The following is a 26,261-nucleotide window of genomic DNA, read 5'->3' on the forward strand; positions in this document are numbered from 1 at the left end:
CTCTGAGGTAAATTACCTTATTCCTTTATCCTCTTTTTCCTTCAATCACCTTCATGGCTGTCTTCTGAGCCTTCTAATGAGCAGTATACAAAAGTAATTTAAATGTTATAATAAGGTTTTAACAGGCTAACTAAAATAGTACCTTAAGACTCCTACATGACATAGAACTACTGTTCCTATAACATTCTAGAAATAAGAAGACAATTTCAAAAGCCATAGCGGGGAAAGAGACCTAGTTTTGGACCCAAGCCTCACCTCAAAGTTCAAAGTGTTCCTCAAATACAAGGGATTTCATTAGCATGCGTACAAGCAGGGTAAGTGGAGGGTCCAGAAAATAATTTCAAACCACACCACACACCAAGACACCTTGTAAAACAGCACCAAACCACCCTAACATGGCATGATCAGAAATCAGTAGTTTATCCAAAGTGAAGGTATTCCGACACTCAGGTAAAGAGATTCAGTTTTCCACCTCAACTGGGCCCTCGATGCTGCCCCAGAATCCTGTCATTTGCCTTAGCCCCTTCTAGCCTTTTCTCTATAGTAGCTATTTTAAGACTTCACTTTCTCAAATTTCTAACTTGCCCCCCATTCCTCTCAACAAGACATTACATCCTACTGCCAAGGACAGAAAAAAGTTACCTAACCAGAACTCCTTAAACTTTCTTGCTCAGATCCACTTTTTCCTCTTTAGACTCTGCTGAAAAAAGAGCCTGCAATTCCCATAGAAAGAAACTATATCTTATGTAGTCCTAGATATCTTCAAAATTACTTCCATCCTCAAGCTCCATCCGTTCCTCTACGTGCTATCTTTAACCCCTATGACAACAAAAACAGAGCCCCTCGCCCCCACTGCATCCATTCACTAGGGTGGTGATGTCATCCTCCCGACCTTCCCAGAGACTCTGCCCTCTCCAGCACCTCTTCCGTTTTGAACTGTTTTCAGTCTTGCCCTGTCTACTGGCTGCTTCCCATCAGGGTTTTGCTGTAATTGCTCTTCATTCTCCTAATGCTGTTCTTTCTTATGTTGCAACATTTGAACTTCTAGAATAGTTGCAAAGACAGTACGAAGAACTGAATACCCTTCACCCAGAGACCCCAACGAGTTTTGTCAGTTGCCCCAATGACATTGTTTATAGCAGAAAAGATCCGGCACTGCACCGAGCTGTGACATCTCTCTAGTTCCTCAGTCCTTCCTTGACACTTTTTAAGTTACGTAGATTGAAGCACGTTTGAAGGGTTTACCTAATGGAGCTCAATTTGAGATTGCCTGATGCTTCTCCAAGATTAGATCCAGGTTATCTGCTTTGGCAGGACTATCACAGCCGTATTCTTGTTGCAGCTTTTTGGGGGGACACCATGTCACCTTGTCATGTTGGTGGGGATAACCTTAATCACTTAATCAAGACAGTGTCTGCTAGATTTCCCCACTGTATTTTTCCCCCATTATAATTATAAATACTTTGTTGAGAGATGCTTTGAGGCTATATACATATTATTTCATGCCACTTTTACCCTCAGTTTTAGCATCCATTCATATTTCTTCCCTGAATTACTTATAACTACCTATCAAATGATTATTTTTAGTTCCATTATTCCTTCTACATTTATTACTTGATATTCCACTTTAATGAATCACTCTCTTTTCTTTCGTTTACTTGTTAAATGGATTATAACCCTTTACTATCACTCTTTATTTTAATGCTCCAATTTTCTCAGATTTGGCCAGTGGGGGCACATTAAACTGGTTCTAGTGTCCTTTCAACTTATCCCATCATTCTTTTTTTTTTTTTTTAATTTTATTTATTTGACAGAGAGACAGCATGCACACATGAGCGGGGGAAAGGAAGAAAGAGAAAGGAAAAGAGAATCTTAAGGAGACTCTCCGCTGAGCACAGAGCCTGACATGGGGCTTGATCTCACAACCCTGAGATCATGATCTGAGCTGAAATCAAGAGTCCGGCGCTTAGGTGGCACAGTGGTTAAGCGTCTGCCTTCGGCTCAGGGCGTGATCCCGGCGTTCTGGGATCGAGCCCCACATCAGGCTCCTCCACTGGGAGCCTCCTTCTTCCTCTCCCACTCCCCCTGCTTGTGTTCCCTCTCTCGCTGGCTGTCTCTGTCGAATAAATAAATAAAATCTTAAAAAAAAAAAAAAAGAGTCCAGCGCTTAACTAACTGAGCCACCTAGGTCCCCCAACTTATCTGATCATTCTGGAGTACTTTCTTACTTTCTAGTGCAGCAAGATATTCTAAGCTCCAGCCCCAGCATTCAACATTTCTCCAAAGAGCCCTGCTCCCTTTAAGTAGACAGTGTTATTTAAAGACCAAGATCTGGGGCGCCTGGGTGGCTCAGTCATTAAGCGTCTGCCTTCGGCTCAGGGTGTAATCCCAGAGTTCTGGGAGCGAGCCCCGCATCAGGCTCTGCCGCTGGGAGCCTGCTTCTTCCTCTCCCACTCACCCTTCTTGTGTTCCCTCTCTCGCTGGCTGTCTCTCTGTCACATAAATAAATAAAATCTCTAAAAAAAAAATAAAGACCAAGATCTGAACACTAGCTCTGTTCATTGTTACTAGAGTGCCACTATTCTCAGGACCTGTGGGAAAGCCTGGGAAGAGCTAGAAAGTGTGTGTGTGTGTGTGTGTGTGTGTGTGTGTGTGTAAATACACACATGCATTTACATCTGTACAGTTCTATTTTTATCTACATAAGCTGAAAATCATGAGTTCATACTATTAACTCCAATTCCAATCCATTCTAGTTTTCTCTTTTCTTTTTTTTTTAATATTTTATTTATTTATTTATTTATTTGAAAGAGAGAGAGAACATGCTGGGGAGAGGAGGAGAGGGAGAGGAAGAAGCAGACTCCCTGCTGAGCAGGAAGCCCAACATGGGGCTCAATCTGGGACTCTGGGATCAGGACCTGGGCTGAGGGGACGCTCAACTGACTGAGCCCCGCAGGTGCCCCAGTTTTTCTCTTTTCTATATGTAAACCACTTTCCTCCATCCATAAAAAAGCTAGATCTCTCCATCCCACTTACAATAGCACCAAAAACCATACGTTACTTTGTAATTAACTTAACCAGAGACGTAAAGGATCTATATTCTAGAAACTATAAATCACTCTTGAAAGACATTGAAGAAGACACAAAAAGATGGAAAAATATTCCATGCTCATGGATCGGAAGAATTAACATAGTTAAAATGTCCATGCTACCCAGAGCAATCTACACTTTCAATGCTATCCCAATCAAAATACCGAGGACATTTTTCAAAGAACTGGAACAAACAGTCCTTAAATTTGTATGGAACCACAAAAGGCCCCGCATCACCAAGGAACTGTTGAAAAGGAAAAACAAAGCTGGGGGCATCACAATGCCAGATTTCGAGCTGTACTACAAAGCTGTGATTACAAAGACAGCATGGTACTGGCACAAAAACAGACACATAGGCCAATGGAACAGAATAGAGAACCCAGAAATGGACCCTCGGCTCTTTGGGCAACTAATCTTTGATAAAGCAGGAAAAAACATCCCGTGGAAAAAAGACAGTCTCTTCAATAAATGGTGCTGGGAAAATTGGACAGCTACATGCAAAAGAATGAAACTTGACCACTCTCTCACACCATACACAAAGATAAACTCCAAATGGACGAAAGACCTCGATGTGAGACAGGAATCCATCCAAATCCTAGAGGAGAACATAGGCAGCAACCTCTATGACATCGGCCAAAGCAACCTTTTTCATGACACATCTCCAAAGGCAAGAGAAACAAAAGATAAAATGAACTTGTGGGACTTCATCAAGATAAAAAGCTTCTGCACAGCCAAGGAAACAGTCAAAAAAACTAAGAGGCAGCCCACGGAATGGGAGAATATATTTGCAAATGATGCTACAGATAAAAGACTGGTATCCAAGATTTACAAAGAACTTCTCAAACTCAATACGCGAGAAACAAATAAACAAATCATAAAATGGGCAGAAGATATGAACAGACACTTTTCCAATGAAGACATACAAATGGCTAACAGACACATGAAAAAATGTTCAAAATCATTAGCCATCAGGGAAGTTCAAATCAAAACCACACTAAGATACCACCTTACGCAAGTTAGAACAGCAAAAATTGACAAGGCAAGAAACAACAATTGCTGGAGAGGATGTGCAGAAAGGGGATCCCTCCTACATTGTTGGTGGGAATGCAAGTTGGTACAGCCACTCTGGAAAACCGTGTGGAGGTCCCTTAAAAAGTTAAAAATTGAGCTACCCTATGACCCAGCCATTGCACTACTGGGTATTTACCCCAAAGAGACAGACGTAGTGAAGAGAAGGGCCATATGCACCCCAATGTTCATAGCAGCATTGTCCACAATAGCTAAATCGTGGAAGGAGCCGAGATGCCCTTCAACAGATGACTGGATTAAGAGTTGTGGTCCATATATACAATGGAATATTATTCAGCTATCAAAAAGAACGAGTTCTCAACATTTGCTGCAACATGGACGGCACTGGAGGAGATAATGCTAAGTGAAATAAGTCAAGCAGAGAAAGACAACTATCATATGATTTCTCTCATCTATGGAACATAAGAACTAGGATGATCGGTAGGGGAAGAAAGGGATAAAGAAAGGGGGGGTAATCAGAAGGGGGAATGAAGCATGAGAGACTATGGACTCTGAGAAACAAACTGAGGACTTCAGAGGGGAGGGGGTGGGGGAATGGGATAGACCGGTGATGGGTAGTAAGGAGGGCACGTATTGCATGGTGCACTGGGTGTTATATGCAACTAATGAATCATCGAACTTTACATCAGAAACCGGGGATGTACTGTATGGTGACTAACATAATATAATTTAAAAAATTTAAAAAAAAAAAGCTAGATCTCAGTAGTTCAATATATTTACTTATTTGCACAGTCCCCTGCACGAAAGCCAGTCTTCTGACCCCAACTAGCTGTCATTCCCACGTGGCTCAGGGGTGGTTCCCATCAAACATTTCTCGGAGTCATCTATTCTCACTGTCTTCACTTCCTCAACTTTAGCCACTTTTCCACCTAGCGCAGTCTGACTTCCATTCTGGCGGAGTCCGGCAGTCACCCCCTTGTTACCAAATCTAGAAGATCTTTCTCATTCCTTTTCCAACCTGAGTTCCTTGCAGCATCGGACACTCTTTGAACATCCTCTGCTTCTTAAAATACTCTATTCCTCTGGCGTCTGTGACTCCCCAGTCAACTGGTTTTGCCTCTACCTCTTTGGTCATTTATTCTTCAATTCCTCTATGGGCTTTTTTCCTCTCCTTGCTTAATTATTATGCTGCCGGGTTTTGTCCTAGCGCTTCTCTCCATGCAGTCCCTGAGGTAGTTCATCCCCTCCCATGACTACAATTAACTTACTCTTTTGATTTCCACTTCTAATCTTTAATCTAGATCTAATTCCCAAGCTCCAGACCTATATAATGAAATGCCCATCAAATATCATTCCTTAGGTATCTCTTAATCACTCCATACAAAACACATTCAACACAGAAATCATTTCCACCCCATCCTGTCCCTCAAACCTGCTCTTCTTTCTGAGGAATTGAGTTCAAAGAACAGAAATGTAACCTGTTCAGTGGCCCAAACTCAAGCAATTTAAGAACCATTGTTAACCCACCCTACATCGACAAGTATTAACTCCCAAATCTCTCTCAAATCTATTTCCTCAGCAATTCCATAGACTGAGCAATCATCATCTTGTGCCTGGATCACCACCACAGTCTTCTAACTGGCCTCTCATTCTTGTCATTCTTCCACTCTGATCTGCACGATCCTTATAAAACAAATATGATCATGGTTCTCTCCTTAAAACCCTTCATAGACTTCCCACTGCCTTCAGGCAGTCCAGTTCCTTCACATGGCTTACCAGACTCTGCATGAGCTTGCCCCAGCCTACCTTTACGAAACCATCCCTTGTTCTACTTCAAACTCAAACTCAGCCACATTGAAATGACTTTCACCTCCACAGTCACACAATATTCCTTCGAGTCCCTCTGCCTCTTGACTGCATTGCTTGGTCAAATTCTACTTATCCCTTAAAACACAGATATCATCTTGTCTGGTAATCTTCCCAGAATGCTCCTGCTCTGATCCTTCTACAGTACTCTTTATTTCTCTAGAATGCTTACTACACTTTATTGCAATTGCTTGTTTAATCATTTAATTTCCCAACCAAATTGTTAGCCCTACTAAGACCTCAGGAGAAACGGAAACAATGACTTATCCACTGCTCTATCACCAGAGCATAGCAAAGTGGCTGAAACCCAACAGATGTTCCCTAAGTACTTAGTGAATAAAAGAGTCTCAAAAATAATAAACCCCATAGTTGCCACAGACAAAGTGTACACTACACAGATACACATTAACACAAGGCTTGGGAAAATAGAGCTTCTTTCACTCCTCGCCAATTTGAAAAATGGCATCTTTAAATGTAATAAACAATAATGCAACCATACTAGCCTGAATGAAAAGAATTATTTCCCACAAATAGAAAAACACAGAAGTTCTTCTTCCTTTCATGAAAATAACAGACACAACTCAACATGTGAGAGAGCAGACATCTTGTACCAAGAGAGTTAGAATAAGAGTGAATGTTTTGGCCCTTCAGACAAGCTCTAGGATATTCTCCCTATATACACTGTGGACACATACATACACACACACATTCACACACACTCACAATGTCTCAGAAAATACAGAGCATGATTAAACAAAGAAAAAATAGATAATGAGCTTCTAAAGGTATATTTCCATATTTAGCATGGTGTCTGGCCCAAAGGACAGGTAACCCCAAATGTGAGAGACGACACCAGAGTATAACCCCAGCCAACCACAAACACCAAAGGTTGATATTGGGGGAAGGAGGAGACCTATGAAGGGGATTAAGATTGCCACTACTTACTGTACACTATTATAAGCCAGATCCAGGTGACGTCATCTTTACTGTCCCATTTTACATATAAGGAAAGGACACTTGAAGGACTAAATACGTAACCTACAGCTAATGAATACCAAACCATAGTTCTCTCCAATCCTGGGTGCTACACCCCAAACCAGGCAGGACCTAGTCATTGCTTTAGACTAAAGACAAATCTTCCCTTCAATATCCTCTAGCTAAGGTTACCATAAGGTTTATTCACAGATTTAGAGACAAAACAGATGGTTATACCTTCAGGAGGAAACATTTTTATTGTATTTTTTATTTTTTTAGTTTTAGTTTTTTAAAGAATTCTTGTTAATCTAGATGGGTGTGATAAATGTATCATGGTTAATTTTTTCAAAGATTTTATTCATTTATTCATGAGAGACAGACAGAGAGAGGTAGAGGGAGAAGTAGGCTCCCCGCGGGTCAGGGAGTTTGATACGGGACTCAGTGCCAGGACCCTGGGATTATGACCTGGGCCAAAGGCAGAAACTTAACCGACTGAGCCACCCAGGCACCCTGTATCTTTTTTTTTTTTTTTTTGTAATGGTCCCTGACAGATGGAGGAGGGGGGCGAGATTTTTCTAGAGGTACTTTGAGAGCAATACTTTTGAGTACAGGGACTATTTTTCCCCATTGTCCTCTCTAGATAGCTCCAGTTTCAATCTTGACTCAATTTTAGAACTTTTAAAGTGACATGAAAAGGCAGTTTTATGTATAATGACCTATATAAGATGTTTTAATTCTAAAAGCAGGACTCAAGTACACTGCTTTGGAAAAGGGACCCTGAGGCTCACCTATTATTTTGCCTTTCAGAATCAGAGAGGCTTGAGGATACAAGGCATACTGTGAGAGGGGGAACAGATGAAACTGTAAGCTCCATGTCAGAACCTTAGTCCTCTTCTGCCACTAGACTCCCTGAATGATAACAACCAGTCTTATATTCCCCAGGCAGGAGAGTGGAGAATGTCCTCATGGGCAAAGCTAAATACACACACACACACACACACACACACACACACACGATCTCTAGCTACTGACATGTGGGCATCACACCATGATAAAGCTGGGTTTCCACCTGAATAATGAATATTGAAGCTCATATAGGACTTCAAATCTGCATTTTTGTGAGTCAATATTCAGAATGGACACCAAGGATCACCAGACAGTCAAGGAAGATCTCTAATGGGAAAGACAGAGATCAAAACAAATAGAAGAAGTAAAGAAATATGGAAAACAAAACAATGCAGAGAAAACTTCAAAAATACTTACAGTAATAATTAACATTCTCAGAGAAATGAGAAGATACTATAATTATAAAATACAAAAAGGATGCAATTTAAAAATAAAAACCTTTTGGAGAGCCTGGCTGGCTCACTCAGTAGAGCTTACAACTCTTGATCTTGGGGTTGTGAGTTCAAGCCCCACACTGAGTGTGGAGAGTACTTAAAAAAAAAAAAAGGGGGTGCCTGAGTAGCTCAGTTGGTTAGGGGTCTGCCTTCGACTCAGGTTATGATGTCAGGGTCCTGGGATTGAAACCCACGTCAGGCTCCCTGCTCAGCAGGCAGTCTGCTTCTGCCTCTCCTGCCCACCCCTGCTTATACTCTCTTGCATGAGCACTCTCTCTCTCTCAAATAAAATCTTTTTTAAAAAATGTTTAAATTAAATCTTTAAAAACTTAATAAAGTTATAAAAAATAAAAAACTTTTAAGAAACTTTTTAGTTACAACAAAAATAAACTATCTAATTTTAAAAACTGAAGATAAAATCAAGTAAATTTCCCAGAAGACAGAATAAAAAGACAAGATAGAATACAGAAAGGAAAATCTAAGAATATTGCTCAGTCCAGGAGGCCCAATATCTAATCAACAGTTGTACCAAAAAAACAAAACAAAGATAATAAATGAAAAATTATAAAAGATATAATACAAGAAAATTTCCAGATTGAGTTCTAGATTGGAAGAGCCCACAAGGATACCTGGCACAAGAACAACAACCACCAAATCCACTCATTTTCCAATTTTTAAATTTAGATTATCAGAGATAAAGAAATCCTACAAGCTTCCAGAAGCCAACAAAAATATTCCTATACAAGAAAACAAAAATTAGAATATAACTATATTTCAAAACAGAAATACTAAAAGCTAAAAGATAATGAAGGAATGTCTTCAAGATTCTGAAGGAAAATTATTTCCAACCTAGACTTCCATACCCAGCCAAACTATCAAGTAACTGAAGACGGACTTTATGTATTTACACGTCTACAAGTTCTCAAAAGTGCTATCTCCTACACACCCATTCTCAGGAATCTATAGTGTATCAGCAAATGTGGAAAGTCAGATTAAAAAAAAAAAAAGAAGAAGAAACATGGGTCCAAAGAAACAGGGTTCCATGTTTAATCCAGAAGAAAGATGAAGGGAATACCTAGAATTCCTAGAAGAAAAATAAATAAAATTCCAAGAATAATAATAAAAGGAAGTTCCAGGACAACAGTTAAGTAGAAGGTCTAGACAGTAACCAAGCAAAATCAGGGAGATGAAGAAGAGAGAAGTTTTGAGAGATAACAAAAATTAAAAGAATAATAATAGCAACAATACACAATGGAGAGACCACCTAGTGAGTGTGACTAAATTTAAAAGGTATTTCAAGTATGTCAGAGAGTTTGTACTTGATTTAGAGGAAGATAAAAGAAAAACAAAGCAACTGGTAACATGAGGCAATTATTAACTCTAAGGAAAAGAGAAAGTTGCAAAAGAAAGGAAATATGATTTTAGTATACCATGTAATTCAGCTTTGAATAGTATATTCATAATATAATAATGTAAACACTGAGTACTAAGTTAACAAAAATGGCCATTGGACCACATTGGAAGGGCAGAGGGAGGCAAAATATGTATGCTGGGGGCCAAGATGGGTCAACAGAGAGAATCACGCAAGACAGCTATATCCTCATCCTCTAGGTTTGAAGTCAATAGATAATACATCAAACTGAAAAATTAGAAAACAGCAGTAGAAGCAGGTTATTTGGGAAAATGAAGATAAACAGGAGAAATAACTAAAAGTTAAAAATGATTGATCCTGAGGAATAGAAAATAGGAACAGGAAGCATTGGGCTAGATACCTTATTACCTTCTAGTAATATCTGAGCTTTAAAATTATACATACGTACTACTTTGATATAACGTACAATTTAAGAACACAGTAGGAGAATATTTATAAATAAAATAATATGTAAAGTCTGATCCATTTATAAATATAAATACACACAGAGAGCAGCTCTGGAATGCATGTAACTGTTACTAGTGACTGTCTCTGTGTGATGAGGTTACAGGAGTTTTGCTGGTTTCTTCTTTTCCTACAAAGATCTGTTTTGCTATTTTAACAAGAAATATACTTTTTCTTCACGAAGTATTTTAAAGTATTTGCTTACCTTAGCTGATTTTTTAATACTTAAGCCTCCATCCAGTTTAAAAAGAATTGTCATGTTGTATCCAGTCTGGTTTCCATGTCCATGAGGCCACCAAGTTTCTACGGTAACATTCTTTGAAGAAATAATGTAAGTTATTCTAAGTAATCTGTGGCATATCTTCCACAAAATTATACAGTGATTAAGAGCATTATATCAATGCCTCATAGAGTCAAGCACAGAAATTCTAGGTTCCATATTATGCCAAATTATACCAACCCATAGATAATATTTAAAAATCAACATGATAGGTGTTTAGCATGGATTAATATACAAAAAGAGAAAGAACAGAATAACATGGGTTTTCAGAAAAGCAATTATTTCCGTTTTTAACACTGAAATTTACATTTATTCTGTGTTCTTAACATTTAGAATTGGACTTTGAGGTTGACTCTTCTCCCAAGCCCAGAACCAGAAATTGTTTGGGGTCCTCACTTTATCCAAATAGTCACAATGTTGCTTTACTCCATCCTGTTCAGTTCACAATGATCAATTACAGGAATAAAAAAAGAAAAAGAAAAGGGAAAATACAGCCCACTTTTACCCATGAAGGATCATGAGCTTAGAATTAGATTTTTGCATATAAAATAAGCACCAATATTCAAAATAATTTACTGTATTTAATAATCAGTGAAATCAGAAATAATCAGAAATTATACAGAAATAATCACTGTATTTAAATGCAATGCTTAGAATGTATTTGGATTTAGGATACTGCAACAGTGCAAAAAAAATTCGGGTAAAACACACCTGACTTCCTGGGAGAAAAGGAGGCCAAATCACATATTCTCCATTTCCTTATTCTTAAAACTTGGGAATATCATTCCTTAGTTCGTAACACACACAAAACATATGAGAGGTTAAAAGTGAAGGAGAAAATGGAAAAGTACATTTTTCTTTCATTCTCAGTCCCTTCTTTCCAGCCATTTCTTTTGAATAGTATTGCTTTTCATCTAGTGGCTCTAAGGAAGTATCATTATTCACCTTATTAATTTTCACAAATAGCTCAACAGTCCTTTCCCCAGGTTGAAGTTCAATGCTGTGTGTCTGCTGTGTTTGCAGTTTAGGGATGGCTACGATCACTTGGCCAGAAACCGGCTTTGAGCTGACAACATCAAAAGAAGACTCTATTTCAAGACTCCACTCCTGGGTATGGTTATCTAAGGCATAGAGAAAAATAAAAGAAAAGAAACACATATATACATACATATATATGAAATATGCCAAGCATTATTGCTGTACTCCTTAGGATTCATTGAAGAAAAAACTGAAGCAGCTTCTAAACTAATAAGCACTCCACAGATCCTGTCATGACAAAAAGTCCAGCGGAAATTCTCATTTAATCTTTAGAGTTTAATCATTCACTTTGGTTTTTTGTGTTTTTTTAAATCATTCATTGTGAAGAAGAATAACCAAAAGTATATATTTTATATACTTTTGTTACAATCATAAGTCATAAAAACTTTATAAATAGGGCATGAATAGAATATCACAAATGAAAATATAACATAAATTTTCTAAGATTGATACATGCTTGTTCCTTTTTATAAAGCAAAGTAAAAATACAGAGTTTCTAAGCCATTTAATAAGGTATAAACTTAGATGTAGTAGAATTAATCGTGTGAAAAAGCAGAGATATACAGTTGACCCTTGAACAACATGGGTTTGAACTACATGGGTCCATTTATGTGATTTTTTTCAAAAAATATATTGGAAAGTCTTTGGGAGATTTGTGACAATTTGAAAAACTTCATAGTAGAACTACAAAGCTTAGAAATACCAAAGAAAATATAAGAAAAATTCAGGTATTATTGTAAGAGTACAATATATAATACATATACAAAATATGTGTTAGTCAACTCTATGTGTTATTTGTAAGGCTTCTGGTCAACAGCAGTCTGTATTAGTAGTGAAGTTTTGGGGGAGTCAATAGGGCACCTGGCTGGCTCAGTTGGTAGAGCCTGTGACTCTTGATCTTGGGATTGTAAATTCACATCCCACATGGGTGTAGAGATTAACTTAAAAAAAGTTACATGTGAATTTTCAACTGCACAGGGAGTTAGTGCCCCTAATCCCCATGTTGCTCAATGGTCAACCATTTTATTTTAAATGTAGATTATGTAACCAATACATATTTACTGAGAACATTCTGTGTGCCATGTAGTTTGCTAAGTGATGGGAATTACATGGTGACCACGATAAACATGGCCCCTGACCGCATGAGTTAAGAGGCTAACAGGATATAGACCAATACAAAAGTGAAATAATACCGCAATGGGAGAAATATGAGGTTGTCCTGAGAAAACACTCATAGGAAGGAAGGTCACTTAACTTACAGACAGTGAGGGAAGGCCTTTATGACAAAGCAGTATCTAGCTGAGCCCAGAAGAATGCTTTCGCTAAGTTCAAAGGCAGATGAGAAGTATTCTAGGCAGGATGAAAAGCAAAGGTGAAGAGCCGTGAGTGAGGAGAGCAATGCTTTTAACAAAAACTTGAGCAATAATGAAACTGGTAAAGGAGATAAACGTGACGGAGTAAGTAAGCAGGTCCAGCTCATCCTGGCTCGTGTGAGGAGTTTGACAACTTTACCCTAGATCAATGAGGAGCTGCTGGAGATTTTTCATCAAAAAGGAAAACACACGGTGCCTGGGTGGGTAAGCCTCTACTTTCGGCTCAGGTCAAGATTCGGGAGTCCCAGGATCCAGCCCCACGCTGGGCTCCCTACTCAGCAGGGAGTCTGCTGAGGGAGGCTGACCCTCCCCTTTCTCGTGCTCTCTCTCTCTCATTCTCACTGTCTCTCTCAAATAAATAAATCTTTAAAAAAAAAAAAAAAGGAAAACACAATCAGATCTGTGTTTAAAAAAAATTACAAAGGAACCCATCACAATGATAAAGCAGGATAAGAACAGAAGAAGCAGAGAGACATGAAATTTCTATCTGTGCAAAAGGGATAGAAGGTGCCACTTGGAAAATCTTGGAATGGAGAGGAAGAAAAGAAAAAGAAAAGGGAGCATGGCTGAAGAGGAAAGTCACGGGGAGAAAAGAAAGATGAGACAGTTGCCTAAGGAATAACACTTTGGGAATGGAGTCTGTGAATGGGGTAGAATGTTGCAAGAGGGATCTGAAGCAGTGTTTTATATTACGTGTAATATAACCCCTGACTCCATCATCCATTAAACTTAAATCATTTAGTCTCCAGAATAGAATCTGTGTTTGGTTTTGGTTTTAAAATAAGACAGTATGCCAAAGGAGGCTTTGGGCAAGAGCAGAGTGGAAAAGCTGACTCCTATTTTTTAAGTTACACGGGAGAAACCAGGGATGGAGTACCCAAAACGGCTGCCTAGGCAGGATGTCAGGGCCACCAACAAAAGTTCTCTTTCTTTACTGCCACAGGAAGGACACTGCCTGGTGCAGATGTACTTAGCTTTGTATGATCTAGGGCAAGAAACAGGAATTTCCTGCTGAGTGGCTTCTATTTTTCTTTGTGAAAAAGAGATGGGAGAAGGTTATCAGCTGACAAATCTTAGAGACCCTTTTCCTACAAATAAGGAGGGGACTAATAATCATAGCTCTGCTGCAAATGAAGGAAAAGTATATATGCTGATCAATGAGCAAACACTTTAGAACCGGCATTCCTTACAAATGCAGAGCCACAACCAGGACTACGGTACAGACGATCATAGCACGTCTCACTATCTGCGTCCCACATCAACCGAAAGCAGAGACGGATTGGATGCACATGGAAGTAAAACTAATCCTGACTTAAGAACTATTTTATTTTTTAAATGATCCATTCTTTTTTTTAAAGATTTTATTTATGTATCTGAGAGAGAGAGAGAGCACAAGCTTGGGGAAGGGAGGGGCAAAGGGAGAAGCAGATGCCCCGCGAAGCAGGGAGCTGGCCGCAGGACTCAATCCCAGACCCCGAGATCATGACCTGAGCCAAAGGCAGATGCTTAACCGACTGAGCCCCCAGGCACCCCTGAAATGATCCATTCTTCAGAACACTAGCCGATGAGCCTTGAATTAATTTGTTCTGATCCAGCCAATTCTCGAGTTTACCCACCCATAGCCTCCAGTTTTTCTAAGATAAAGTATATCAAGACAACCACACTTTGTTAAAGATAATTTCCTCCTACCGAGTATATACTAATTCTCTCAATTTTTCCTTTACAGAATTTTTATTGTTTTTAAACAGAAGCACACACTATAATCTGATCCAAAGGTATTTATTTTCTAAAATATCCCTAAATCTTTGGCACCTACTTGACCTTTAGCTCCTTATCATATTCCCGCTGGCTTCCTTTACTATCTCTTATTTCAAGGAATAGTAATGGATGACGTTTACCAAGAACTTCCTGTGAGTCAGGCACTGTGTTAGCTTATTTAAGCATCACAACCTTTCGATAAGGTAAATACTATTATCATCGTCCTTGTCTAGATAAGAAAACTGAAATACAGAGGAATTAAGTAGCTTGTACAAGGCCACAGGCTAGTAGTTGTGGAGCTTGGACATGCACCATGACAGTCTGAAACTAGAGGCTGTACACTTAACCTCTAAGTTATGCCAATCGTAATCAAATACTTTCCCCCAGAACCATGTCTTATTGGTGCTCAGAATTTTTACAGCAGAGACGGCATAATGATATAGGGCAGCATTTATTTTAATGATATCAAGTGATGACAGACATCAAATACATCCTTTGGCTGAGTCTTTAATCACAACAGCACAGAGTCATAAAACTTTTGAACTAGCTGTTGACAGATCATCTAGTCTACTTTCCAATAAGTGTTTAATTTCCCCTAGACCACAGGCTGACGAACAATTGGTCTTTGGGCCAAATCTGACCTGCCTCCTGTTTTTTTTATAAATAAAACTTTATTGGAATGCAGCTGCTACGGACTGAATTGTGTTCCCCCCACCTCTGCGAAATTCATATGTGGAAGCCCTAACTCCGCAGTATGATTGTTATCTGGAGGTTAAGTACTTCAGGAGGTAATTAAGTTAAGTGAGGTCGTAAGGGTGAGGCCCTCATCTGATAGGTCTGTGGTCTCACCAGAGGGAGAGATCTACCTCCTTCTTTCCCTCCCTCCCTTCATCTCTTTCTCTCTTTTTTTCTGTCTGCCTTTCTGTCTGTCTGTTTTTCTTTCTTTCCCTCCACCACCCCAAACATGTGAGGACACAGCAAGCAACAGCTATCTGCAAGCCGGGAAGAGAGCAGTCACTACAAACCCATCACCCTGCACCTCGATCTGAGCCTTCCCAGCTTCCAGAACTGTAAGAAATCACTGTCTGTCGTTGAAGCCACCCAGCCTACGGTATTTTTACGGCAGCCCAGCAGGCTACAAAAACAAACACGCTCATCTGTGTATGTGCTGTCTTCAGTTGCCTTTGTGCTACAATGGCTGAGTTGAATAGTTGCAACAAAGGCCATATGGTCCAAAAAGCCTAAAATCTTTACTCTCTGACCCTTTACAGAAAATATTTACTGATCCCCACCCTAAAAAATCTCTCTAATATCTGTAATGAAAAAAACCCTGCCTCACAAAATAGCCGCCTCTTTTTGCTAGTTTTGACTAAAATCTCCTTTTCTTTAATTTCTATGTAAGGATTTTAGTTCTGCCCTACTAATAACCCAAGTTCAAGCTGACCCCTTGGGTGTTTCCTATCACTTCCTCTTCAGTGGAAAATCAGCTGCTTGTAAGAGCCTCTGGCAGGAAGACAATGCAGTTCCCAAAGCTTACTGGCAGTGTCTACTGCTTCTAACAGGGGAAGTTCTAAAGTAAATCAGCAGTCCTCTAGGGCTCATCCAGTCAATCCTTGGGTGCTGCTAACTGAAAAAACTAAGGCTGCAGAATTCAAAAACCAAATACGAACACTTGCAAGTCTATCGTGTCATCAGCAGAGACACTATACCGATATATTTTGTCCTTTCCTCTTCTTCCAAATGGAATACAACCCTTCCTTCCAGAAGTCATGGAGAATTTAAGTAATTTAGTTTCCAAAAGCACACATAGAGTCTTAAATCATCAATAATTTTCCTGGTATTAGCTGGTCACATCTTTTTACTTTTTAAACATATAATCCTGTTTCTAGTTAAGGAGAGCTCCCTCTTATAAATTAAGACCCATTTCTAGAATACAGCTTCCTGCCATACCTCTCCTAGCATTGACAAATTACCCTTTCGTAAAGAATTCTTTCGAAAAGAAAGTAAAGAAAAAATGGGTATTCTTTTTCCAAAACTGGCTTTTCCCAAACCTGGCTACCGTGAACAGCCAAAGTGATCTTGAGAAAGAACAAAGCTGGAGGTATCACAATTCCAGATTTCAAGATACACTACAAAACAATATGACACCGGCACAAAAATAGACACATAGATCAACGGAACAGAAATAAACCCGTGATTATATGGCCAATTAATTTATGACAAAGGAGGCAAGAATACACAATGGGGAAAAGACAGCCTCCTCAATAAATGGTGCTAGGAAAACTGGACAGCTACATGCAGAAGAATGAAACTAGACCATTTCCTTATACTATACTCAAAAATTAAGTCAAAATGGACTAAAGACCTAAATGTGAGACATGAAACGATAAAATTCCTAGAAGAAAACATAGGGGGTAATTTCTGACATCAGCCTAAGCAACATTCTTCTAGATATGTCTCCTAAGGCAAGGGAAATAAAAGCAAAAATGAACAAGTAGGACTATATCAAACTAAAAAGCTGTTGAGCAGCAAAGAAAACCATCAACAAACTAAAACGGCAAGCAACTGAATTCAGGAAGATAGTCACAAATGATACGCCCTATAAGGGGTTAATATCCAAAATACACAAAGAAGATGTACAACTCAACACCAAAAAAAATAATAATAATCCAATTAGAAAATAGGAAGAGGATCTGAACAGACATTTTTCCCAAACAGCAATACAGTTGGCCAACAGACACATGAAAAGTGCTCAGCATCACTCATCGTCAGGGAAACGCAAACCAAAACCACAGTGAGATCCACCTCACATCAGTCAGAACGGCTAGTATCAAAAAGACAAGAAATACCGAGTGTTGGAGAGGATGTGGAGAAAAAGGAACCCTTATGCACTGTCAATGGGAATGTAAACTGGTGAAGTCACTGTGGAAAACCATACGGAAGTTCCTCGAACAGTCGAAAATAGTAATACCATATGATCCAGTAATTCCACTACTGGGTATTTACCCAAAGAAAACAAAAACACTAATTTGAAAAGATAAATGCATTTTTTTACTGCATTTTTACTCCGTGCAGCAGTATTTACAACAGCCAAGATATGGAAGCAACCTAAGTGTCCACTAATGGATAAATGGATAAAGAGGACATAGTGTGTATGTGTGTATGACGGAATTCTATTCAGTCACAAAATACAATGGATCTAGAGGTTTGGGGTTTTTTTGTTTTTAGATTTATTTATTTAATTTTTAGAGAGAGAGAAAGAGAGAGAGAGAGAGAGAGAGCACAAGCTGGGGGAGGGGTAGAGAGAGAAGCAGACTCCTTGCTGAGCAGGGAGCCCCGTGCTGTGGGGTTTGGCCCCAAGATCATGACCTGAGCTGAAACCAAAAGTCAACGCTTAACTGACTGAGCCACCCAGGAACCCCTGGACCTAGAGGTTTTTATGCTAAGTGAAGTATGTCAGACAAGAAAAACAAATACTGTATGACTTCATTTACATGTAAAATCTAAAAAATAAAACAAACGAAAGACAAAAACAGATACATAAATAAACAAACTGATAGTTGCCAGAAGGGCAGTGGTTTGGGGGGAAGGAGGGGTGGGCAAATGGATAAAAGAGAGCAGGAGATACAGGCTTCCTATTATAAAATGAATAAGTCACAGGAGAAAAGGTACAGCATAGAAAATACAGTCAGTGGTACTGTAATAGTGTGGTACAGTGACTAATGGTAGCTCCACTTGTGGTGAGCACAGCCTAACATACAGACTTGTTGAATCACCTGAAACTAATGTAACATTATGTGTCAACTACACTCCAATAAAAAAAATAAGAAATAAAACAAATAAAAATAAATAAAAGATGTAGATTTAAAAAATAACAAATATCTATCACTCCCAGCTCTCCTGCAGTGGAATGCAAATAATTCCAAAAACGGATAAAGTACTGGGGATAGGGATAGCTGAGAAGAAAAATTATTAAATGACTCAAAATCCCCTCCCAGGTCTCCTTCCCAATTATACCAAACTTACATCCTCTCCTCACTCTGACTAATCAACCCCGAGCCCAAACAACACAGGAATTCTATCAAAGCAGGGTAGACAGGCAAGGCTGACCTGCTCTCTCTACAACTTGAGGCCTTCCCTGGCCCAGAGACTCAGGGATGCCCTCGCTGATGGCCTGCTCCCTAGAAGAGACCACGGTCTATAGTTTGTTCCATATTAACCTCAATCAGGCAGGCAACCCAGAGAACGGCAGAGAATGTGGTTCTGGCTACTGACTCATTTTCAGGTTTTTCCAAAACTGATACGGTGAGGTCATTTTAAAAACTAACCCACCAACCGACCACCATGAATCTGACTTGGTTGGAAATTTGTATAAAGAGTACGCAACTGTATAACCAGACTAATGTGTGCTGCTTCCTCATCCAAACAATCTTCAAGATCGTTTCAATTTGTGTAGATGTGGCCAATACATTAACCTTTAAAATCCTCTAAGATATGTCAGTTTGCTCCTTTTATATTCCCATAAGGTCTACTTCTTTGTCAAGATGTGGTCAGGAAAAAAAAAAGAAGAAAGAAAGAAAAGAAAACAGCTTGGGGCACCTGGCTGGCTCAGCTGGTAGAGCATGTGACTCTTGATCTTGGGGTTGTGAGTTCACGCCCCATGTTGCATATAGAGATTACTTAAAAGTAAAGTCTTTAAAAAAAGAAAATAGCTTTATTCAGTTGTCTAAGAGAAAAGTGTAAAAAGACATAGAAGTAGAAAAATAAGAGATGACTGAGTTACTTGAATTCAAATGTGTCCATAACTACCAGAAAGACTCTCAAACTATATCCTAACCCTTGCTTTAACTGATTATAATTAAGCCGCAAGTATCAATGTCTTTATCAGTCAGGTGTCTAGCTTCAAGAAAAACTGAATTCTTCTATAAGTAGAATGTCTTCTACTTACACCCTCGCTAGGTTAAAATGACTGCTATAACTTACAACACAGAAAAAGAACTACGGAATGCTAAAGGCAGAAGAAACTTGGCAATCTCCGCACCACTTTGTAGATGAGGCTCCTGAGGCCCCAGCGACAGAACCTCGCTCGAAAGCTCCTGAGCCAAAGGACAAGTGCCTCGGTTTCCTGACTCTAAGTGTTCACTTGGCATGCATCTCTCACAGAAGCACCTCTCAAAGAGAAAGCCACTGGCAGGCACACACTGAAACTGGTGTATAAACACTGAAGAAAACCTAAAGCAAAGATACTTTTAGGATCCAGGAATCACATTACTGGGTATTTACCCAAAAAATACAAAAACACAAATTCAAAGGGATACATGCATCCCGATGTTTACAGCAGCATTATTGACAACTGCCAACTATGAGAGCAGCCCAAGTGTCCATCAATAGATGAATGAGTAGAGGTGGTATATATACACAATAGAATATTACTCAGCCATAAAAAGAATGAAATCTTGCCATTTGCAACGATGTGATGGAGCTAGAGAGTATAATGCTGAGTGAAATAAGTCAATCAGAGAAAGACAAATACTACATGATTTCACTCATATGTGGAATTTCAGAAACAAACAAATGAGCAAAGGAAAAAAAAGAGAGACAAACCAAGAAACAGAGTGATAGTTACCAGAGGGGAGGTGGGGGGGGGGATAGGGGAAATAGGTGATGGGGATTAAAAAGTACACTTACCATAATGAAAAAAATAAAATAAAATGATAAAAGCAAAGGTACTTTTTGCTTTTCATCCTAAGTCCAAATATCAAATACATTCAACGTGAAACAAAGCACTTGGGGGAAGGGGTGGAATGTAACAATAAAATGTTAGCCTCTTAATGAAAGGGTCTGTGAAAAAGAATGCTGAAATCTACAAATGTAAGGGATGTGTCTGACCCTCTACTAAGTGCATAATTATATGTTGCCACAGTTCCTCCGTTTGTCAAAATACCATCTTTGTAACCTAGACTATCTCACAAGAGCCGGTCAACAGTTATGGGAACATCAAAGAGTACAAATATGTTTCTTGAATAATTACTGTCTGTAAACCTTGACAGACACTATAAATTATATCCCAACCCAAAAAAGCAAGATGTTGAATCTACTTAGAGAAACAAAATATACCCAAAGTTCACAGTTAAGAATACAGGAGGGCTTCAGAGGGGAGAGGGGTGGGGGAATGGGATAGACCGGTGATGGGTAGTAAGGAGGGCACGTATTGCATGGTGCACTGGGTGTTATACACAACTAATGAATCATCGAACTTTACATCAGAAACCAGGGATGTACCGTACGGTGACTAACAGAATATAATAAAAAAAATTAAAAAAAATACTGGGCCACTTGGAATAAGTTAAAATAAATTAATAAAATTACAAAAAAAAAAAAAAAAGAATACAGGATGGTATCCGGGGGGTTAAGAATTAACACGGAGAGGAGGAGTTAAGATGGCGGAGGAGTAGGAGACACCTTTTTCAGCTGGTCCCCTGAGTCGAGCTGGATAGGTACCAGACCAGCCTAAACAACCACGGAACCAGCCTGAGACGCAGGAAGACGCATCTGGATCTCTACAAATGAACATCTCCAGCGCTGAGTATTGAGGTACGAAGCGGGGAGCCATGAAACTGTGCACAGATATCGGAAGATAAACGGAAGGGGGAGGGAGCCGCCGCGTTCGGGCGCCGGGAAGCGGTAGCCACTTGCACGGGGGAGCGGGCGTGGCTCGTGGTCGGCACCCGCAAAACAGCAGACTGAGACCGTGAGCCGGGTGCGCGCGCCACCAGGCATCTCGCGGAACCCCGGAATCCTGGTGCGCTCACTGGATCTAGACTGAGACCGGGAGATCCGGGAGCGCGCGGGGGCGGCTGGCGGCTGGCGGCATTAGAAACACAAAGGACAGAGACGCGCCGGCCCTGGAAGTGAGGGCTGGGACCCCGGGTGTGGGGCGCACATCCCGGGACGCTGCAGGGTTGAGCAGCACCAACAGAAACAGAGTTAAAGTGGCCAGAACATTAGTAGAGAACGGGCCGCAATCCCTCTGTTCTGTGACAGAGGCTGAAATTCGGCCGCTGCTGCTCTGACTCTCAGAAGAGGCACAGCAAACCGCCAGGGAAAGCCGCCAGAGAACAAAAGCCTGGAAATACCGGCTCAGAGAGTGCCCATCCCCATCCCCCCTCGCAGGGGACACTGAGACTCTACCCAAACAGGGCTGCCTGAGTATCGGCGCGGCAGGCCCCTCCCCCAGAACACAGAAGGCAGGCTGAAAAATCAAGAAGCCCACAACCCGAGGCGCCGGGGTGGCACAGTCATTGAGCGCCTGCCTTCGGCTTAGGGCGTGATCCCAGCGTTCCGGAAAGGAGTCCCTCATCGGGCTCCTCCGCTGGGAGCCTGCTTCTTCCTCTCCCACTCCCCTGCTTCTGTTCCCTCTCTCGCTGGTTGGCTGCCACATAAATAAATAAATAAAATCTTTAAAGAAGAAGCCCACATCCCTAAGATCCCTATAAAACAAGGGGCACGGCCTGGGACCCAATCAATAATTTGGGCTCTGGACAACCCCGCAACCTCTCCTCATCAGAATGACAAGAAGGAGAAGCCCCCCCCAGCAAAGAAAAGACAGTGAGACTGTGGCCTCTGCCACAGAAATAATGGATATGGATGTAACCAAATTATCAGAAATGGAATTCAGAGTAACGATGGTCAAAATGATGAGTAGAATTGAAAAAAGTATAAACGAAAAGGTTACTGAGAATATAGAATCCCTAAGGACAGAAATGAGAGCGAATCTGACAGAAATTAAAAATTCTATGGGCCAAATGCAGGCAAAACTAGAGGCTCTGACAGCCAGGGTCGCAGAAGCAGAGGAAAGGGTTAGTGAATTGGAGGATGGGTTAATAGAGGAAAAAATGAAAATAGAAGATGGTCTTAAAAAAATCCACGCCCACGAATGTAGGTTACGGGAGATTACTGACTCAATGAAACGATCCAATGTTAGAATCATCGGCATCCCCGAGGGGGTGGAGAAAAACAGAGGTCTAGAAGAGATATTTGAACAAATTGTAGCTGAAAACTTCCCTAATCTAGCAAGGGAAACAAACATTCGTGTCCAAGAAGCAGAGAGGACCCCTCCCAAGCTCAACCACGACAAACCTACGCCACGTCACTTCATAGTGCATTTCGCAAATATTAGATGCAAGGATACAGTATTGAAAGCGGCCAGGGCAAAGAAATTTCTCACGTACCAAGGCAAAAGCATCAGCATTACGTCAGACCTGTCTACACAGACCTGGAATGAGAGAAAGGGTTGGGGGAGCATATTTAAAGCTCTTTCAGAGAAAAACATGCAGCCAAGGATCCTTTATCCAGCAAGGCTGTCATTCAGAATTGATGGAGAAATAAAGACATTTCAGAATCGCCAGTCACTAACCAATTTTGAAACTACGAAACCAGCCCTACAGGAGATATTACGGGGGGTTCTATAAAAGTAAAAAGGCCCCAAGAGTGATACAGAACAGAAAGTCACAGCCAATACAAACAAAGACTTTACTGGCAACATGGCAACATTAAAATCATATCTCTCAGTAATCAGTCTTAATGTAAATGGTTTGAACCATCCCATAAAACGCCACAGGGTTGCAGATTGGATAAAAAGAAATGACCCATCCATTTGCTGTCTACAAGAGACTCATTTCGAACCCAAAGATGCATTCAGACTGAGAGTAAGGGGATGGAGTACCATCTTTCACGCAAATGGTCCTCAAAAGAAAGCTGGGGTAGCAATTCTCATATCAGATAAATTGGATTTTAAACTACAGACTATAGTTAGAGACGCAGAAGGGCACTATATTATTCTTAAGGGAAGTATTCAACAAGTGGATATGACAATTATAAATATATATGCCCCCAACAGGGGAGCAGCAAGATACACAAGCCAACTCTTATCCAGAATAAAGAGACATATAAATGAAAATACATTAATAGTAGGGGACCTCAACACTCCACTCTCAGAAATAGACAGAACACCCTGGCAAAAACTAAGCAAAGAATCAAAGGCTTTGAATGCCATACTCGACGAGTTGGACCTCATAGATATATATAGAACACTACACCCCAGAACCAAAGAATACTCATTCTATTCTAATGCCCATGGAACATTCTCAAGAATAGACCATGTTCTGGGACACAAAACAGGTCTCAACCGATACCAAAAGATTGAAATTATCCCCTGCATATTCTCAGACCACAACGCTCTGAAATTGGAACTCAACCACAAGGAAAAATTTGGAAGAAACTCAAACACTTGGAGACTAAGAACCATCCTGCTCAGGAATGACTCGATAAACCAGGAAATCAAAAATCAAATTAAACAATTTATGGAGACCAATGAGAATGAAAATACAACAGTCCAAAACCTATGGGATACTGCAAAGGCAGTCCTAAGGGGGAAATACATAGCCATCCAAGCCTCACTCAAAAGAATAGAAAAATCTAAAATACAGTTTTTATATTCTCACCTCAAGAAGCTGGAACAGCAACAGAGGGACAGGCCTAATCCACGCACGAGGAAGCAGTTGACCAAAATTAGAGCTGAAATCAATCAAGCAGAAACCAGAAGTACAGTAGAGCAGATCAACAGGACTAGAAGCTGGTTCTTTGAGAGAATCAATAAAATTGACAGACCACTGGCAAGACTTATCCAAAAGAAAAGAGAAAGGACCCAGATTATTAAAATTATGAATGAAAAAGGAGAGGTCACGACGAGCACCATTGAAATTGGAAGGATTATTAGAAATTTTTATCAACAGCTATATGCCAATAAACTAAGCAATCTGGAAGAGATGGAATCCTTCCTGGAAACCTATAAACTACCAAGATTGAAACCGGAAGAAATTGATTCCTTAAACAGGCCAATTAATTATGAAGAAATTGAGTCAGTGATAAACAACCTTCCAAATAACAAAACTCCAGGCCCGGACGGTTTTCCTGGGGAATTCTACCAAACATTCAAGGAAGAAATAATACCTATTCTCCTAAAGCTATTTCAAAAAATAGAAACAGAAGGAAAGCTACCAAACTCATTCTATGAGGCCAATATTACCTTGATCCCCAAACCAGGCAAAGACCCCCTCAAAAAGGAGAATTACAGACCGATTTCCCTAATGAATATGGACGCCAAAATCCTCAACAAGATACTTGCTAATAGAATCCAACAGTACATTAAAAGGATTATCCATCACGATCAAGTGGGATTCATACCTGGGATGCAAGCGTGGTTCAATATTCGCAAATCAATCAGTGTGATACATCATATCAACAAGAAAAGACTCAGGAACCATATGATCCTCTCAATCGATGCTGAAAAAGCATTTGACAAAATACAGCATCCTTTCCTGATTAAAACCCTTCAGAGTGTAGGAATAGAAGGTACATTTCTCAATCTCATAAAAGCCATGTATGAAAAGCCTACTGCAAATATTATTCTCAATGGAGAAAAGCTGGAAGCCTTTCCCTTAAGATCAGGAACTCGACAAGGATGCCCACTCTCGCCACTATTATTCAACATAGTACTAGAAGTCCTTGCAACAGCAATCAGACAACAAAAAGGGATCAAAGGTATTCAAATTGGCAAAGAAGAAGTCAAAATGTCTCTCTTTGCAGATGACATGATACTCTATATGGAAAACCCAAAAGAAGCCACTCCCAAATTATTAGAAGTTATAGAGCAATTCAGTAACGTGGCAGGATACAAAATAAATGCTCAGAAATCAGTTGCATTTCTATACACGAATAACGAGACCGAAGAGAGAGAAATTAGGGTATCCATCCCATTTACAATAGCACCAAAAACCATACGTTACCTTGGAATTAACCTAACCAGAGACGTAAAGGACCTATATTCTAGAAACTATAAATCACTCTTGAAAGACATTGAGGAAGACATAAAAAGATGGAAAGATATTCCATGCTCATGGATCGGAAGAATTAACATAGTTAAAATGTCCATGCTACCCAGAGCAATCTACACTTTCAATGCTATCCCGATCAAAATACCAAGGACATTTTTCAAAGAACTGGAACAAACAGTCCTTAAATTTGTATGGAAACAGAAAAGGCCCCGAATCTCCAAGGAACTGTTGAAAAGGAAAAACAAAGCTGGGGGCATCACAATGCCGGATTTCGAGCTGTACTACAAAGCTGTGATCACAAAGACAGCATGGTACTGGCACAAAAACAGATACAAAGACCAATGGAACAGAATAGAGAACCCAGAAATGGACCCTCGGCTCTTTGGGCAACTAATCTTTGATAAAGCAGGAAAAAACATCCGGTGGGAAAAAGACAGTCTCTTCAATAAATGGTGCTGGGAAAATTGGACAGCTACATGCAAAAGAATGAAACTTGACCACTATCTCACACCATACACAAAAATAAACTCCAAATGGATGAAAGACCTCAATGTGAGACAGGAATCTATCAAAATTCTAGAGGAGAACATAGGCAACAACCTCTACGACATCGGCCAAAGCAACCTTTTTCATGACACATCCCCAAAGGCAAGAGAAACAAAAGATAAAATGAATTTATGGGACTTCATCAAGATTAAAAGTTTCTGCACAGCCAAGGAAACAGTCAGAAAAACTAAGAGG

The 26,261-nt window shown here is 40.0% G+C and overlaps 1 protein-coding gene across 4 annotated transcripts in view; it reads right to left on the minus strand.

Annotated features, from left to right (window-relative positions):
* MANBA (mannosidase beta) overlaps positions 1–26,261 on the minus strand; it is a 118,205-nt gene that overhangs the window by 60,805 nt on the left and 31,139 nt on the right. For all 4 annotated transcript variants that reach the window (XM_057309603.1, XM_026509642.3, XM_057309604.1 and 1 more), the window contains 2 exons: positions 11,402–11,577; positions 10,382–10,492 (listed from right to left, as the gene is read on the minus strand). In XM_057309603.1, the coding sequence (XP_057165586.1) occupies positions 10,382–10,492; positions 11,402–11,577 (287 nt within the window). The remainder of the gene's footprint in view (positions 1–10,381; positions 10,493–11,401; positions 11,578–26,261) is intronic.

The sequence above is a fragment of the Ursus arctos genome, unplaced genomic scaffold, assembly GCF_023065955.2.
Source record: "Ursus arctos isolate Adak ecotype North America unplaced genomic scaffold, UrsArc2.0 scaffold_9, whole genome shotgun sequence".
Taxonomy (NCBI): domain Eukaryota; kingdom Metazoa; phylum Chordata; class Mammalia; order Carnivora; family Ursidae; genus Ursus; species Ursus arctos.